The sequence below is a fragment of the Balaenoptera physalus genome (genome assembly GCF_965194825.1).
Source record: "Balaenoptera physalus genome assembly, chromosome: 5".
Taxonomy (NCBI): domain Eukaryota; kingdom Metazoa; phylum Chordata; class Mammalia; order Artiodactyla; family Balaenopteridae; genus Balaenoptera; species Balaenoptera physalus.
In genome coordinates, this window is record NC_138884.1 from 63495167 (window position 1) to 63512163 (window position 16997).

The window sequence follows — 16997 nt, forward strand, 5'->3', positions numbered from 1 at the left end:
CCCATGTTCATTGCAGCATTCTTCACAATAGCCAAGATATGAAAACAACCTAAGTTTCCGTCAGTGGATGAAAGGATAAAGAATATGTGGTATATGTATGTAAAGGAATATTATTCAGCAAAGAGAAAATAGGAAATCTTTCCATTTGTGATAATATGGCATCATGCTAAATGAAATAAGTCAGAGAAGGAAAAATACTATATGATAGCACTTATATTTGTATATAAAAAGTGAAATGCACAGAAACAGATACTAGAGTGGTGGTTACCAGGAGCTAGGAGTTGGAGGAATGAAGAGATATTATACAAAATTACAAACTTTCAGTAAATTGAAACTTACTTCAGTGAATAAATTGTGGGGAACTTTGTACAACATGAAGATTAGCTGTGATCATAAATAAATAAATAAATTCCTAATGATGAATGGTTATACTTATTTTGTTATTCTTTCTCACAAAAATCAAATAAATATATTCTGTGAGGAAAAAACATTAAAATTAGAAGTATTGCCAGGCTTTGGATAAATATTTCTTTAATATCAGATAAATTCTTACTAAAAATTTCATATAAATCTATGAACAAATTTTGACATTAGAGATGAGAATAATTATTTTGTAAATGTTTCCAATTTTGGTCAGTATAGAATGACTTTTGCTTGAAGTCAATTCTCAACTTCCAGCCCATGTCTCTTAAACATCACATGTTAATTTCTGTTAGCTGTATTATCATTACAACATTATCAAAGCTTACAACATACACATCTTGCCCATGACCACATTTCCAACATTGTTTAGCATTAGTTTGGTGTTTATATGGACTTGATGTAATTCACGTTTTATTACAGTATTTCTATTCCTGAACAATTTTGTTTTTATTATTTTTTTATCTGACAAATATTTTGTTTCTGTGTCTTGGAGCTTTTGTTGTTGTTGTTTCCTTGTTTTCCTGAGATATATCCAGAGGTATTTACTCCTTAAATTCTTGTGTATTAAGAAAGGCCTGTTGTAGTGTGTTGTTTGGTTTTTTTTTAGCCAAAGAGCAACAGGACTTTGTATAATTTTTTTTTTTTTTTTGGCCACAGTTATCTTCCTCAGAACTTTCTACATGCTGTTCCACTATTTTCTATAATTTAATGTTCTGTATTCTCCATCAATGGCGACTGCACTTCAATTTGGGAGAATACCCTCCCTTCATCTCCTTCACAAACCCAAGGAAATCTTTTCTCTAAGTCAGCCGTTCAAAAACTTAAACCAAAACCAGGGACTGGTCTTCTGTTCCTTGACTAAAATTAGAAGGGTTAGTGTTCTAGTTGTTGCCATTTTTCCCTCTCACCTCTGCACTTGCATCCCTCTGTTGCCTGAAGCAAAGTTTCCAGCATCTACTCAATCTCAGGCCCTTCTTCTCTCCCATAGGGTCACTTTTTGTTTTCAACTGAAATGTCAGGGTCATGAAGATCACAGACTGAAATCTTTCTTGCTACTGTTGAAGACTAGCTTCTTGTTAACACTAACACTCCAGACAGAACCTGAGGAAGGTTGGGGGGGAAGAGGAAGGGGTTCCTTTCTCATAGACCTACCCCTCAATGCTGCTTCCTGTCACTATCATGTTCCCAATACCACACTCAACAAATGAGATCAAATTCTATATTCTCAACCTACATATTCTACATTCCTATTTCTGAACTTCTAAAATTCTACTTCCAATTAGAAATACTTTTCTCCCCTACCTCCAATCATTACTAAGACTATGAAACATCCAATGAATTCCAGCTGATAGACCACCTTATCTAGAAATATCTCAAGAGGAAACAAACTTTCATGTGCATTCTGTGCCCTTAGTGATATATTTATGAAATAATGTATTAATAATTATGTAATATACCTTTAATAATATATAACAATTTTAGGTATTTCATGTCCTTAACAAATTTTTCAAGTGAGTATCTACATATTTATTCAATCCTTAGCTATAAAGAGAATGCTATGAAGTTATCAAGAATTCACCACGATCAGCCTATGAAGCCCCTGGACCGAGCAGTCTTCTGGATTGAGTTTATCATGCGCCACAAAGGAGCCAAACACCTTCGGCCAGCCATCCACAACCTCACCTGGTACCAGTACAATTCTTTGGATGTGATTGGGTTCCTGCTAGCATGTATGGCAACTTTTATATTCCTGGTCACTAAATGTTGCCTGTTTTGTTACTGGAAGTTTGGTAAAACTGCAAAGAAGAAAAAGAAAGAGTAGTGTTTTTTTGTTTTTTTGTTTTTTTAACAGTTGCGCTGGAAACCTTGATAAAATCCATCTGAATTAACCCAGCCACTGATTTGAACAGATTCCTCTCCTACTCTCCTGGGTTCTTATCCATTCCTCAGCTTATCAAGTCACAGATCAAAGACTCACCCCAAAAATGTGCCACATGACTTAGAATTAAGGTTTAAACTAATCTATTCTTTAAAAAGAGAGGATAAACAAATAAACACATGGAAGTTGCTACCATTAAAGACTTAGTGCTTTACTTCATTCATTGTTTTCAGCTCAACAAATTGAGATGTTGTTTGAGGCCTTGGGAACATAATGATTAATTCTATTTTCAGTACTGATCATATTGAATATTTCCTAAATATCTAACATCATTTTGGGTCCAGTATGTAAGAATTATTGCATATTATCTAAAGGAACTAGACAAGAAGTAGTGTAGAGCATACTCTCTCTAGTCAGAGCTTCCCTTCCAATCAGGAAGGTCAGGAGACTGTTAGGGTTTCTAGTCTGCTATTAAGCATGTTTTACACCATCACTTTCCTTTTATATGACACACTGGACTTTGTTCCTCTTAGAATACAAAACACTATTTTTGGTCTTTGATTTGAAGATTGTCTTTCATTTGGATATTAATAATGATAGTACTTCATTTGTATTGTAACACTTTGTGGCTTCGGAGAACTAGCTAATTATCATATGTTAGCATGGTTAATAGTATGATGGAGCAAAAGTAAATGATTGGAATTTAATACCCACTTTTTAAAAGTAACTTAATTTTTTAAAAAATTCTTTCCTACGTTAACTTTACTTACAATAAACATATTTGGAAATAAGCAAACTTCTTAGACTACACTGCAGATTCTTTGGGGGAAAAATGCATTTCTCTGGAATACTATCTGCTATGAGGATGATTTCTACATATAATCAGAAACTCGGTGAGTTTCCTCATTTCTTCCTTTTCTTTTACTCCATAACTTCCACTGGTCTTCTCATAAACTGTATTGTGATCACTATACCAAGCACAAGTACTTAGGCTTCTTATTAACTAGCGTCAGCCTGAAATCTGCAGTAAACATGAAGACAACATGTTGGATTTTAATAGAAAGATGTCTCAAAAAAAAGAGTATTCCCTCTCCTTCTTCTCTAACCATACAGGGTCAATTTTGGAGAGTTCTGACAATGATTTTATTTTGAAATTCTGCCAAATTCTCCATTTTAAAAAAAAGTCTCTTTCTTTCATTTCCAAAAAGTCTATCTTCAGTATGCTTGCCAATAATTTGCCCATGAGGTCAAAAAATTATTCAATATAATACATATCAACCAAGTTCAGTAATAATTTACTATGGACTGTGATATTTATAACCCAAGCAAAATAGACTGAAAGTTACTATCATAGAACAAATATAAGTCTATCAAATATAAAATTATTTTAGAAAATAATATAAAATTATCTTAGGACAAATGAAAATTATTTGGGCATTTATCTGTTTTTTTAAATAAGAATAGTGGCACAAATAAGTACAATGTAAATATAAATTTATTCTTGAATGGCAAATTAACTATAAAGAAATATAGCAGAAAAAAACGTATTTTCTTAATTTTATGAGATTTGAAATAATTAAATAATTATACTTTAAGGTATAAAGTTTAAAAAATGTAAGCACTAATGCTGTTTGTTTTAAGATCTAATTCATGTAATCAAAGCAATAACTTACCACACTTCTAAATCATTTATTCTGGCAATAAGATAATGTCCTTTCCTATAATAATCTTTAAAATCATAGTTTAATCTTAATGTCAAGATATCTCTTCACTTTTTCATTCTTATAAAATGATTTAATATAAAGGAGTTTAAACTCAAGATTTGGATACCTTGTTAGCAATTTCTGTTTATTCAAAAGAACTGCTCCAACAAATAAATGAATATATTCTATTTATAGAGACCAAAGCTTTTCTTAAACACAAATATTTACCTATTTATATCATCTATGCATCATTATATTAACTATATTAACAATCTGGTAATAATTTTAGGTATGCAGAAGTTAAACCTTTCTAATATGTTACATTTTTCTAGTTTAAGTTTCAATAAGAAGACTTTTTTCTGGAGTTTGATGACCTCTGGCTTTCCTAGTCAGTTAAAACAATATGATTTAAAATACTCTATTTGTAAACTACATATAATCTATATGTGGCTATGTTAGGAAATCCTGCTCAAATATCTTCTGTGTCATGACTTATTTGAAAATGATAATAGGCATATGCAGGTATTTTGTACATGTGCACATGTATATATGTGTGAACACAAAGTCAAGCTCTATCTGTTATAAATAAAAAGTGATTCATATGGTTGTATGTTTTGATTGTCAAACTTGCTTCCCTTTTCTGATGAGGGAAGTGTTTGTTACTGTAATGTTCTACATATTTTACCAAAAATAATGATTAACCTACAGCCTCAGATCTACCATACTCCCCAAATTTATGGGAATATCAACGGTGATATTTTAAAAGGCAATACAGTTGGGACTTAGAATCTGAGTCTGCTGCCTATGGAACAAGGAACCATCAGTCCCACAATGCACATTGAATCGTTACCTACCCTTGGCTTCTCAATTTCATTTCCTCTGCAGGTTCTTTGCTTCTGAATCCCACTCCAATTCTACCATGGTTCTAGATTCTGGCTCTAATGTCTCACTCTCAATTCCTCCATTAATTTCCCACAGAGATGACCTTTTTATATCTTCAGATGTAAACCACTCCTATATGATATCAGAAGTCAACATGATACCATGAAATGCAGGCACCTATTTTTCACCCTTAAAGCATCTGTCAGGTGGTAAAATCATGATTCTTTTACAGAGGGAAACCTCCCCACATCTTAGATCATTTGCCCTGGTTAACATGCTTCATTTTAGATCCTGTCTCCTTTCCAGGACTCCTAGACATAAAATCTCATCATGCAGGTAGTGATAGTGATGATCCTAAAACTCATGGAGAATTTGGAACAAATTAGACCTTTCTTCCTTTATTGATATAAAACTGCTATTTCATCATGCTCACTGAGAATGAAGAAATGCCCCAAGGTCGATATAAATGGTTAAATGAGAAACTGATTTCTAAAGATGACAAATTCTTCCATGCTAAGTATGGAAGTGCAGCATAAAGAATTTGCATCACTCACATGTGTCTCAATTTGGTCTCCAATTGCACTAGTCAGCCACCAGAGAATAAACAGGTTACACATGAGAAGGTGAATTTCCTTTTGGAGTGTAAAGAAAGGCAAGCAGAGAAGCCCCAGTGGCTTAAGAGCCCACCCTAATGATGCAGATCTCACGAGGAATCAACAAGTCTTCCCTACCATAGCGAAAAGACTCATCCTTCTATGTATATTTTATAGAATAAAGGTTATTGCAGGACTAAATTCCTGGTTAATCCATGATCAGTAAGGTGAGTGATGAATGAGATGCACTAAATTAAATGATGTCTTTCACCTCCATCTCCATGTCATTTATATTCTTCTTCCTAGGTAAGTTGGAACTTCCTGAAATATATTGATTATTGCAATTTAATATAAGTAAAAGGTTGCTTGATAACTGCCTGGAAAGAACAAGTCCATGAAGAAGTATAGCATGATTTAATCTATCAAATGTTTTCCCATATCTAAAGTTGTGTCTCTGGTTTCAAGAAAAAATATAAGTATTAAACAAACTGAAAAATATTACTAAGCAAGCAGGAATGGGTAAAAGGGAGATTCAACAGCAAAAAGCTAACAATTAGCACTTGTATATATTATAGCTTGGTCAAAATATCTCCTTTGTCAGTTTCTATCCATAGACTAAATCAACAATGCTGTGATGGGTGCCTGTTCAAGGAATGACATAAAAAATCTGGAAAGTTAGGCTGGAGAACTGACTTGGTTATAAAAGCCTATTGGCAGTAATCGTACAATCAGAAAATAGATACTTGATAATAATAATCCTAATGTTAATCCCCAAAGTTTTAGTTTTCCTTAGCAAATAAATTTTAATCCATTGAGAAGGAAGGAGTAATAACAGACAATGCTCAGAGACAACTCATCCATAACTAAGCAATTTTCCTTCCTAATAGAGAAATAGCACAGATACAATAATAGAAAAACTTGAATTTGGAGAAGAGATATCAGAGATATCATTCTGAAAGCTGCAGGAACATCAGATGTGAGCCCATAGAAATGTTTGATTTGTAAGGCAAACAAACATAAAGTTTACATAAAGTAGTCATACTTTCTTATGTTTAAAGTAGATTTTTTACTAAAACCATATTTGAAAGATGTACTTCCTCATGACTTTATTTATATTTAAATGAAGTTTCTTACTGCACTATAATATAAATGGTTACGTTTGCTTTGTAACTCCTCCTGTCAAGAGGTGAAGCTACTTCTCCAGCCTTGAATTTGGTCTTGCCTCATGACCCGTTTTAAAACCCAACAGAAGGTAGCAGTGTTTGTGATATATCATGTATTTGATAAATATGGAAAAAGCAGAAATTATGAGGAAAATGAAGGTACATGTTTGTTTCTGCAGAATTAGTGCTTTGAAAAATATGATAGAATGAGAACTTTAGACCATCGTATTAAGACTAAGTGAGAAAGCCAGAGGAGCCTCCTTGTCAGAATATAAAGCGATTCTCATCTCTTGCAGAAGGCAAAAAAAAAGAAAGAAAAATCAGTTTTATTTTAAAATAAAACATTTCCAGTTCTACTTAAATTCTCAACCTAGTTTGAACTTTTTTGAAGAGCAGGACTGTGGTTGAGAAAGAAAAGAATGCCAAGACATCAGAGAAATAGTTTATGTGAAAATCTTGAATTCCTAGATTCCCCTGAGCCCACTCCTCTCTGTGAAGGGGTAGCACTTCTCCATTGTTTGAGGATAATATAGGGTCCTCTACCCTACAGAACATCTTACGTCCCTCTCAGTATCTGCTCTTCTCTCCCCTCTTGGCCACAGGCCAATGACTAGGGTTAAGTCACACTGTATGAAGCCAGGTATAAGAAGGATCAACCAAGGGAGGAAACATAGTATAACTCAAAAGAACTGGAGGACCTATCCAATTTTTCCCAGCAGGAACTGAGAGATTATATATGGAACTGTATGCTGAAGAATAGGATTAAGGAAAGTAAAACATAAAGTTGTATAAGGAAGCATCATTTAAAATTTTGGAGCACTCTCTCAGGACATAGGATTTAATATCTGGGTTCAGACTCCAGGAGATGGTGGTAACAGAGTACTAAGATGCCTGTAGAAACTTGGAAAAAGTGATGGCCCTTAGGAAGTAAAACTGATATGCTGGAAGTGCCATGATAAACAGTGAAAGAAGGAATCCAAAGGCTTAGAATAGTGGATATATTAAGATCTATATGCTTGTAAGTCTGGAAAATCTACCACATGATTGTTTACTGAAGTTATAAATTGTTCAGTGTGGCCATATTCTGAGGGCCAGGTGGTTGGCAGTAACAAAACTGAGCTCAATGATGTTAATTGTAATCAAATCCAAAAATAAGAGAGACTAGTGATGGTACTCAATCATCAGAAGTCAGACAGTCACAATGGTCACAGTGAACAGTGAGGTTAGAGTGGCAGCTAGGCAGTCTTAACCCATGAAAAGCTATCAATATGGTGATAGAGATAAACAGATAGGCCACCAAAAAGGGCATTGTCCCGTCTATTCTACCAGAAGAGCTCGAGGATGAGTATCAGAAGGATGAGGACCATCGCTTCACTCAAATCATAATCACTTGCCAAGACTTTAGACCTGAGAGTTTTTAGACCTGATCCATTGACTAATGAAGAGACTGGGTCCTTTAGAGGAAGAACGCTGTAGCATCACAGTAGTGTACATGCTATTAATTTCCTCAATTCTTTCCCAAGAGGACGGCAGCATCCTGGGACAGCTGATGATTTTTTCAGTCCTTCAAATATATAATTGGGTAGAAATACTTTGTCAGTGACACAAATCCAAACTGTATCCTTGACATGTGGGATAAAAGGTGTAATAGTGGGAAAGGTCGGGTAGAAGCACTCTGTATTAGATTCCTAGGGCTGCTATAACAAATTACCACAAACTTGGTACTTTATAACAACTGAAATTTATTCTTTCACAGTTATGGAAGCCAGAAGTCCTAAATCAAGGGGGTGTAATGGTCCATTACTTTTTGAGATTTCTTGAAAAATCCATTCCATGGCTCACTACAAGATTCTGTTGGCTTCTGACAATGCATGCTGTTCCTTGGCTGTGGTTTCTCTCAAATTGCTCTCTCTCTTTTCACGTCACCTTTTCCTTTGTGTGTCTATAAACCCCTTCCATCCTTCTTGTCATAACAATATCTGTCATTGGATTTAGAGCCCATCCTAAATCCAGTATGAACTTATCTCGATATCTTTAACTTAATTACAGGCATACATCAGAGGTATAGCAGGTTGGATTCCAGACCACCACAACAAAGCAAAAATCACAGTGAATTGAGTCACAAATTTATTTGTTTCTCAGTGGATGTAAAAGTTATGTTTGCATTATAATGCAATCTATTAAGTGTGTAAAAAAAAGTACCTTCCTTAATTAAAAAAAACATTTTATTGCTAATCAATGTTAATCATCATCTAAACCTTCAGTGGGTCATAATCTTTTTGCTGGTGGAGGTCTTGCCTTTTTGATGACTGTTAATGAATCAGGGTGGTGGTTGCTTAAGACAAGGGTGGCTGTGGCAATTTCTTAAAATAAGACAACAATGAAGTCTGCACAGCAATTGACTCTTTCTTTCGTTTCTCTGTAACATACAATGCTATTTGAAAACATTTTGTGCTCAATAGAACTTCATTTGAAATTGGAGTCAATCCTCTCAAACCGTGCTGCCCCTTTATCAACTAAGCTTATGCAATATTCTAAATCATTTGTTTCCATTTCAACAATCTTCGTAGCATCTGCACCAGCACTACTTTCCATCTCAAGAAGTCACCTTCTTTACTAATCCATAAAAAGCAACTCCTCACCTGTTAGTTCTATCATGAGATTGCAGCAATTCAGTCACATCTTTAGGCTCTACATCTTCTTTTTTTTTGGCTGCTTCGGGTCTTAGTTGTAGCACATTGGCTTCTCTCTAGTTACGAAGGGCGGGTTTTCTTTTCTCCAGTTGTGGTGTGGGCTCCAGAGTGCATGGGCTCTGTAGTTTGCGGCACACAGGCTCTCTCACTGAGGTGCGCAAGCTCAGTAGTTGTGGCGCGCAGACTTAATTGCCCCGCGGCATGTGGGATCTTAGTTCCCCGACCAGGAATTGAACCCATGTCCCCTGCATTGGAAGGTGGATTCTTTATCACTGGACCACCAGGGAAGTCCCTAGGCTCCACTTCTTTTTTTTTTTTTTTTAACATTAAAATAGGAACTATAATTATGGATAGCAAAGGAGATAATAACTTTTAAATATTTATTAAAAGATTTCAGTTCCTGGGCTTCCCTGGTGGCGCAGTGGTTAAGAATCCGCCTGCCAATGCAGGGGACACGGGTTCGAGCCCTGGTCCGGGAAGATTCCACATGCCGCGGAGCAACTAAGCCCGTGCGCCACAACTCCTGAGCCTGCGCTCTAGAGCCCGCGAGCCACAACTACTGAAGCCCGTGTGCCACAACTACTGAAGCCTGCGCGCCTAGAGCCCGTGCTCCGCAACAAGAGAAGCCACCGCAATGAGAAGCCTGCTCCCCACAACAAAGAGTAGCCCCCGCTCACTGCAACTAGAGAAAGCCCGCGTGCAGCAGCAAAGACCCAATGCAACCAAAAATTAAATAAATGAATAAATAAATTAATTTAAAAAAAAAAAAGATTTCAGTTCCTGATAGGATATAGTTAGTTGTGGCGGCACACTCCTAAACACCAGAAAAAAAAAAAAAAAAAGATGGATCAATTACAAAAGCTGATTTTTAAAGATATCAAATTCTTTTGGAGCAATGAGGATGAGATAAATTGGAATTCCAGAAGAGGAGGAGACTCTACCATAGGAGGCTGGGATCATTGGCTGAGTTTCTTGTTCATTGCTAGGAGCACGTGCTGATTCTGAGCTTGGAGTGGGGCTCAGGCTTAGCTCAAGCAGAAAGAGTCTGTTGGCAGAGAGAAAGCAGCAGGCTTTTGCCTTGTTCCATACTTAAATCTGTGTTTGATTCTTCATAATCTCACTATTGTGTACTCTTGTGGGGGAAAAGGCAAGAGTTACATGGGACAAATACTGGTTCTTTAAAGATTTTTCTTAGAAAATTTGATGGTAAAACATTTCCCATCTCATATATCAGTTTGTTTTCCCTCTATCATTCTTTATTTTTATTCAGGAAAACCTACCACATTATGTGAGATTATGGGGAAAGCTGAAATGTGGTTGATTCGAACTTACTGAGATTTTGAATTTCTTCACCCTTATTACCTAATCTTGAATTTGTTGGAGGACTGCACTGCAAGCCTGAAAAGCCCCTGCTAAAGGTAACTAAATGTACTTATTATTGCCTCTTTGAGTGTTTACCTCTTGGAATGATTTCTAGTTTATTATTTTTAGTATTTGATCTTCAATCTGAAAACTTGGACATAGGAATTAATGGGAATTATCCACTTGGAGTATAATAATACCATAGTATTAATAACATTATCATGGTAATCATTAATGATGTTCATCAAATATGCCAGATATTTGACAACAATAAAAATCCCTAGCTCCTGAGTTTAGCGCAATTGTTCAATACTCTCCAGGCAATGAGTATGAGCTGAAGTGTCATGTATCACTTCCAGGTCCAACACTTAACTGTCAGGAGCACTTACTCCAGAGTTCTCTTTTCTGTGATGTCAATGGGCTGTGTTCCAGAATGGCTGCTCTGTCAACCTGAGTCCTGGTTAAAGAATATATGTAACAGTTGCAGCTCACTAGATGGACATATGGCATGGGAAAGAAATAAGCTGTTGTTTGAAGCCACTGAGATTTTGGAATTGCATGTTATTTAGCATAATCTTGTCTAAGACATGGACAATAGTGGGGAAATTATAATACTTTGAGAAAAGATCTAATAGAAATGAGATGGCCCAGTAAAATTCTGGCAGAAATTCAGTAATGATGACCTGTTTGATTTGAATAGAGGAGAGAAATTAGACTGGAGACATGATTGGAGGATAGGTTGTGAAAAAACAAAGGGGCAATGCTAAGTATTCTTCACTTCAAATTTGAGGTCAATGAGGATCAACATATAATTTTTAAGCAGTAATGTGATATAGCGTTCCCTTTCGTAAATTTTGACTATTGAATTGTTTGGAATGGAGCAAGATTTAAAGCAGGGAAATGGGCTGAGATACAGTTGCAATAGTTCCTGAAAGTCATTATAAAGATCCAAACTTCAATATGATAGCAATTTGAATATAAATGGAGAGATTTAGGAAGTATTTACAAAGAAAGTCAATAGGGTTTTCTGATAGGCTGAAGGTGGAGATTAAAAGAGAGAGTGCCAGAATTAATCCTTGGCTTTTGTTTCTTTGTATATGTCAGCCCTTTACTTATTTTCTTTTTTGGTATGGGCAATTTAGTAGTGAATATTGTCATTTACTTAGGTGAAGTAAATGAGAGCAGTTGTGAGGGAAAATGATCGTTTCATATATGGGTATGTTGAATAAGATACAATGCAGTGTTTAGCAAGCAACTATAAAATACATTGTTTCAATCTCAGAGGACAGGTCTATGCAGTATTTGTGGGGTTTTTTAAAATTAATTGACTATTTTTAGAGGCATTTATATTCACAGCAAAGCTGAGCACAAAATACAGAGGGTCCCCACCTATTTCTAGCCCCCTTCCATACACAGCTTCCCTCACCATCAATATCCCACACTCCTGCAGCACATTTGTTACACTTTATGAACCAACATCCACGTGAATATCAACAAATGTCCATGGTTTACAGTAAGGTTTACTCTGTGTGTTGTACATTCCAGCTTTTGATAAATGTATAATGACATGTTATCTACCCTTATACTCTCATACAGAATCTCCACTCTCCTAAAAATCCTCTGTGCTCCACTTCTTCATCCTTCCCTGCCCCTAAATCTTTAGAAATCACTATTTTTACTTCCTCCACAGTTTTGCCTTTTCCATAAGAAGTGGTTTTAAATTAGGGATGTCAATGAATAAGAAGACATGACTTTGTATTGGCTGTTTATTGTAAACATTAAAAAAGAAATTGGGGTCAACAGGAGACTATAATCCAAATGTCTAAGGCTTTTGTGAACAGGTGTTGCTCCTGACAGCCTGACAGTTGGCATTAGAGAACATGAGTAGTTGACGGTACAGAGTAAAGACATAAAGATAAGGATATTTTTTAAAAGCAGAGAAAATGAAACGGTTGGAAATGGCAGTCAGAAGAAAGCAGGACACACATTAAGACTCTGTCTGGACCCTGTTTGATGTAGGTAGGGTAGAATGATTGAGTATACTTAAAGGATTATAGGGCAAGACCTGAGTTTCAGGTAAGGTCAGGAAATATATGGAATACTCATTGAAGAGGTTGAGAATTTGGAGGAATTTTTAAATCATGAAACAGAATTTTTTACTTTATCCTGTTATATGAATATGTACATTAATATTTTGACAAGTTAAATGATATTGGATATCCATTCTACATTGTTCTAAGCCATTGTTTCTGCTCAGAAAGCAATCACTTAAATATTCTGAGCCTTTTTTATTTTATTTCATAATTTTTGATAAAAGGTCTATGCCCTGTTAGGATAGTGTGAGACTTATTTATAAGTATATTTGTTATATTTAATAATTCAAAAATATTCAGAATTCTCCTATTGCCTTATTATTGACCCAGTAACACACATACATGTATATATAATGTGTGTTTGTGTGAATTTGTGCATTTATTTATTTTACCAACTATATATCACCAAGGATCTAACTGATTTTTTTTGTATGAACTTTAAGGATGTCCAGAAAGTGTAAGAACTTTGAAGTATTTCCAGTGGATCTTATTTCCCCTGTCTCCACCCATCAGAGAACACTAGGACCCTGGGGACACTACAAAAGCATAATCACATCTCTGCAGTCCAATAATGACATGCTCTCACACTCATGGAAAAAAAAAACGATTCCTAAGTTTATGACAGCTGTAAGGGGGTTCTTTAATATAGCAAGCATTTTCACAACATTAATTGTTTGAATAATTCACATGATTAATTGTGGTATTAGAATATTTCCAGAAGATTTTCAATAATATCCCTAACTATAAAAAGCAGATACTAGGGACCTCCCTCGTGGTCCAGTGGTAAAGAATCCGCCTTAACAGTGCAGGGGACGCGGGTTTGATCCTAGTCAGGGAACTAAGATCCCACATGCCGCAGGGCAACTAAACCTGTGCACCACAACTACTGAGCTCGCGCGCCTCAACTAGAGAGCCTGCCGTGCCGCAAACTACAGAGCCCACGCACTCTGGAGCCCACGTGCCATAACTAGAGAGAGAAAACCCGCACACCATAACTAGAGAGAAGCCCACATGCCCCAATGAAGAACCCACGCACCGCAAGGAAAGATCCTGCATGCCTCAATGAAGATCCCGCGTGCTGCCACTAAGACCTAATGCAACCAAAAATAAAATAAAATAAATAAATCTTTTTAAAAAAAGCAGATACTAAAGTACACTGTATCTACATTTACATACAAATATGAGTCGATGTGAATGTGCAAAGTAACACATAAAGAGAGTGACAAGTAAAGTAATCGTGAGGTTTGAGGCTCTAATAGAAAGGAATATGATGGGAGAAAGTGTAAAACTTGAACCTTTCCACAAACAGTAACCACATTTGTGTTCTGTTTCTGAGTTAGAGTATGTACAATGACAGATGATATATAAGTGCGAGCCCTTTGTTAACTACATTTGTGCCTTAATCCGTCTGCAGAGCTCTCTGGTAAATTAGCCTGGATCATTTTGTTAAACTCAAAGTGTACACAGCTGCTTCTTCCCTTGAGCCAAAATCTTATCAATGTCAGGCAGCTATGTCAAATTAATGAGATCAATGTAAACATTAAAAGGAAAAAGCAGCATTGAAGACCCATCTTTGGAACAGGGTCTTTTCTTCTTAAACTTTTAGCCCCATCTACTGAAGAAGTAGAGGGAGAATCACAGTTAATCATGTATGTGTGTTCTTATAACACTCAGCACAACAGTCCTCTAAGGAATGTGACCCAACTAGGAATCTGCAGTAAGACTCAGACTTTCATCTTTTCCCTGCAAGGAAGATGTAGGAAAAGGTTGGAGAGAGGAGTGAAAAATGTCCCTCCAAATAAAAGTAATAAACTTATTTACCTCCTTCACACTAGTCACACTATTCATATTAACAATTCCAATTATAATAACATTTACAATTATAAACTCCAGCATTTACAAAATATATATCCATCCTATGTAAAACAACAATCTCATATGCTTTTATCGCCAGCCTAATTCCAACAATAATATTTATTCACACAGGACAAGAAATACTTATCTCAAACTGACATTGAATCACAATCTAAACCTTAAAATTATCACTTCAAAATAGATTATTGGGCTTCCCTGGTGGCGCAGTGGTTGAGAGTCTGCCTGCTAATGAAGGGGACACGGGTTCGAGCCCTGGTCTGGGAAGATCCCACATGCCGCGGAGCGGCTGGGCCCGTGAGCCACAATTGCTGAGCCTGCGCGTCTGGAGCCTGTGCTCCGCAACAGGAGAGGCCGTGATAGTGAGAGGTCCGTGCACCGCGATGAAGAGTGACCCCCGCTTGCCGCAACTAGAGAAAGCCCTCGCACAGAAACGAAGACCCAACACAGCCAAAAATAAATAAATAAATAAATAAATAAATGTAAAAAAAAACACTTTGAAATATTCTAAAAAAAAAAAAAATAGATTATTACTCAGTAATGTTTGTGCCAGTAGCACTATTTGTCACATGATCTATTATAGAATTTTCAATATGATACATGTATTCAGATTCCACTACAACATGAAAAAGATGTCAATTTGATTTTGAACACCAAAACGTAAGTTTGTGGAATTATGGAATTTGGGGTTTTCTTTTTTTAATTTCAGAGCCTCAGAATGTATTAATCATTCTCTCAATTCATGCCATACAATAATCAGCCCATAGCTGACATCTCTTTTGATTTATTTTCTTACATTTTTTTTCTTTATCTTCTTTTTTTAATTACCCCATAACCAGTAGGCACCCAGTCAAATGCATTTAATATTTATCATCTCACTTCAATTTACACAGATACTGTGGATCTTCAAACTATATATAGTATTGATTTGAGTTTTATAATTATGTAAATTGTTTTATACTATAATTCACATTTTCTTTTTATTATTACTCTATGATTTTTTTCAAATATATCCAAGTTTCTATTTGTAAATCCATTTCATTCATTGTGAGAGTTGCAGAGTTTTGGTTTATGTATTTATCACATTTTATTTATTCCTCACAAAGGGTAATTAGGTGTCCCCATCTCCATCCTACAACAGAGAATATTAGGAGGAAAAATTGCAAAGCTAGGCATATATTTGAGATTTATATACAATAGTGTGATTAAATTATAGTATCATGGGTTATTGGCATATTTAATTGTGTTGTACATTTAACTTCACTGAATATCTGTACAAATGTGTTGTTTCATCAGGAGTGCATAGGTGGTCACATCTTCCACATTTTATCTACACCTTGATACTATTCTATTTGTCAGTTTCAAAGAGGTAAAGTGATATTACATTGCTGAATTTTATTTGTATTCTCTGTAATAGCAAAGCTGACCATCTTTTCAGAAACTTATTAGTTATTCTTATTTTCCCTCTTTGAAATTCATATACTTAGTACATTATTTTGGATATTCTAACTTTTTTTGCAAGAAATACAAATTCTTTCCATAGCATAGAATATCTAAGTATTAATCCTTGATGTAGCCATTGCAGATATCTTCTCCTATGACTTCATATATTTGTTAATATTACCTCTAATTTCCTTTTTAAACATAAACTGCCAAATTTGATGTAATCAAATCCATCCTTTAATACCTTATGATTTGTACTTTTCAAAGTCTCATTTAAAATATTTGTATCTTTTCTGAGGTTAAAGAGACATTCTCTTATATTTTATTTTTAAATGTATAGCATTATAGTTTAACATGATATATTTAATGCATTCAGATTTTTTTATTAATACATGCTAGGAGGTAAATATTCATCTCCCTGCTTTGTCTGAATAATGAATATATTGTTATACCACTACCTGATAAACAATCCACTCAGTATGGATTTTCCTCACTGATTGTCCCAGTGAATTGTGATACCATTTTTAGCATAAATGGGGCTTTCACATACTCATGGGTCTCTTTCTATCCTAACTACATTATTCTATGGTTCACTTAGTCTGTTAGCAATTCAGTAGCCTTCATTTTGTATTCTGCATTATTATCTGATGAAGTAGTCTCCAGTATTTCCTTTTCTTTTTCAAAGTTCATTCATTATTCATGAAAATGTAATTTTTATATAAATTTTAAAATATGTGCCAATTTGTCAAGAAAAATGCCATAAATGAAAAGAAATTTAAAGAGATTGATAGCTTTACATATTAAGTCAATCCATGTAAAATATAGTGTGATGTTTAATTTTATGTGTCAACTTGCCTGGGCCAGGCACCCAGCTATTTAGCCAAACATCAT

At 35.3% G+C, this 16997-nt stretch overlaps 1 protein-coding gene across 4 annotated transcripts in view; it reads left to right on the forward strand.

The window, feature by feature from the left end:
* The window catches only part of LOC309661780 (UDP-glucuronosyltransferase 2C1-like), a 49635-nt gene that overhangs the window by 29310 nt on the left and 3328 nt on the right, over nucleotides 1-16997 (forward strand). Inside the window, exons 6-8 of one of the 4 annotated variants that reach the window (XM_082463823.1) lie at nucleotides 1966-2109; nucleotides 8693-8757; nucleotides 10607-10625. In XM_082463823.1, the coding sequence (XP_082319949.1) occupies nucleotides 1966-2109; nucleotides 8693-8711 (163 nt within the window). In that variant the 3' untranslated portion in view covers nucleotides 8712-8757; nucleotides 10607-10625. Of the gene's footprint in view, nucleotides 1-1965; nucleotides 4616-8692; nucleotides 9735-10606; nucleotides 10755-16997 lie in introns of those variants that run through there. The other 3 variants (XR_014264272.1, XM_082463822.1, XM_082463821.1) reach the window with 3 other exon arrangements.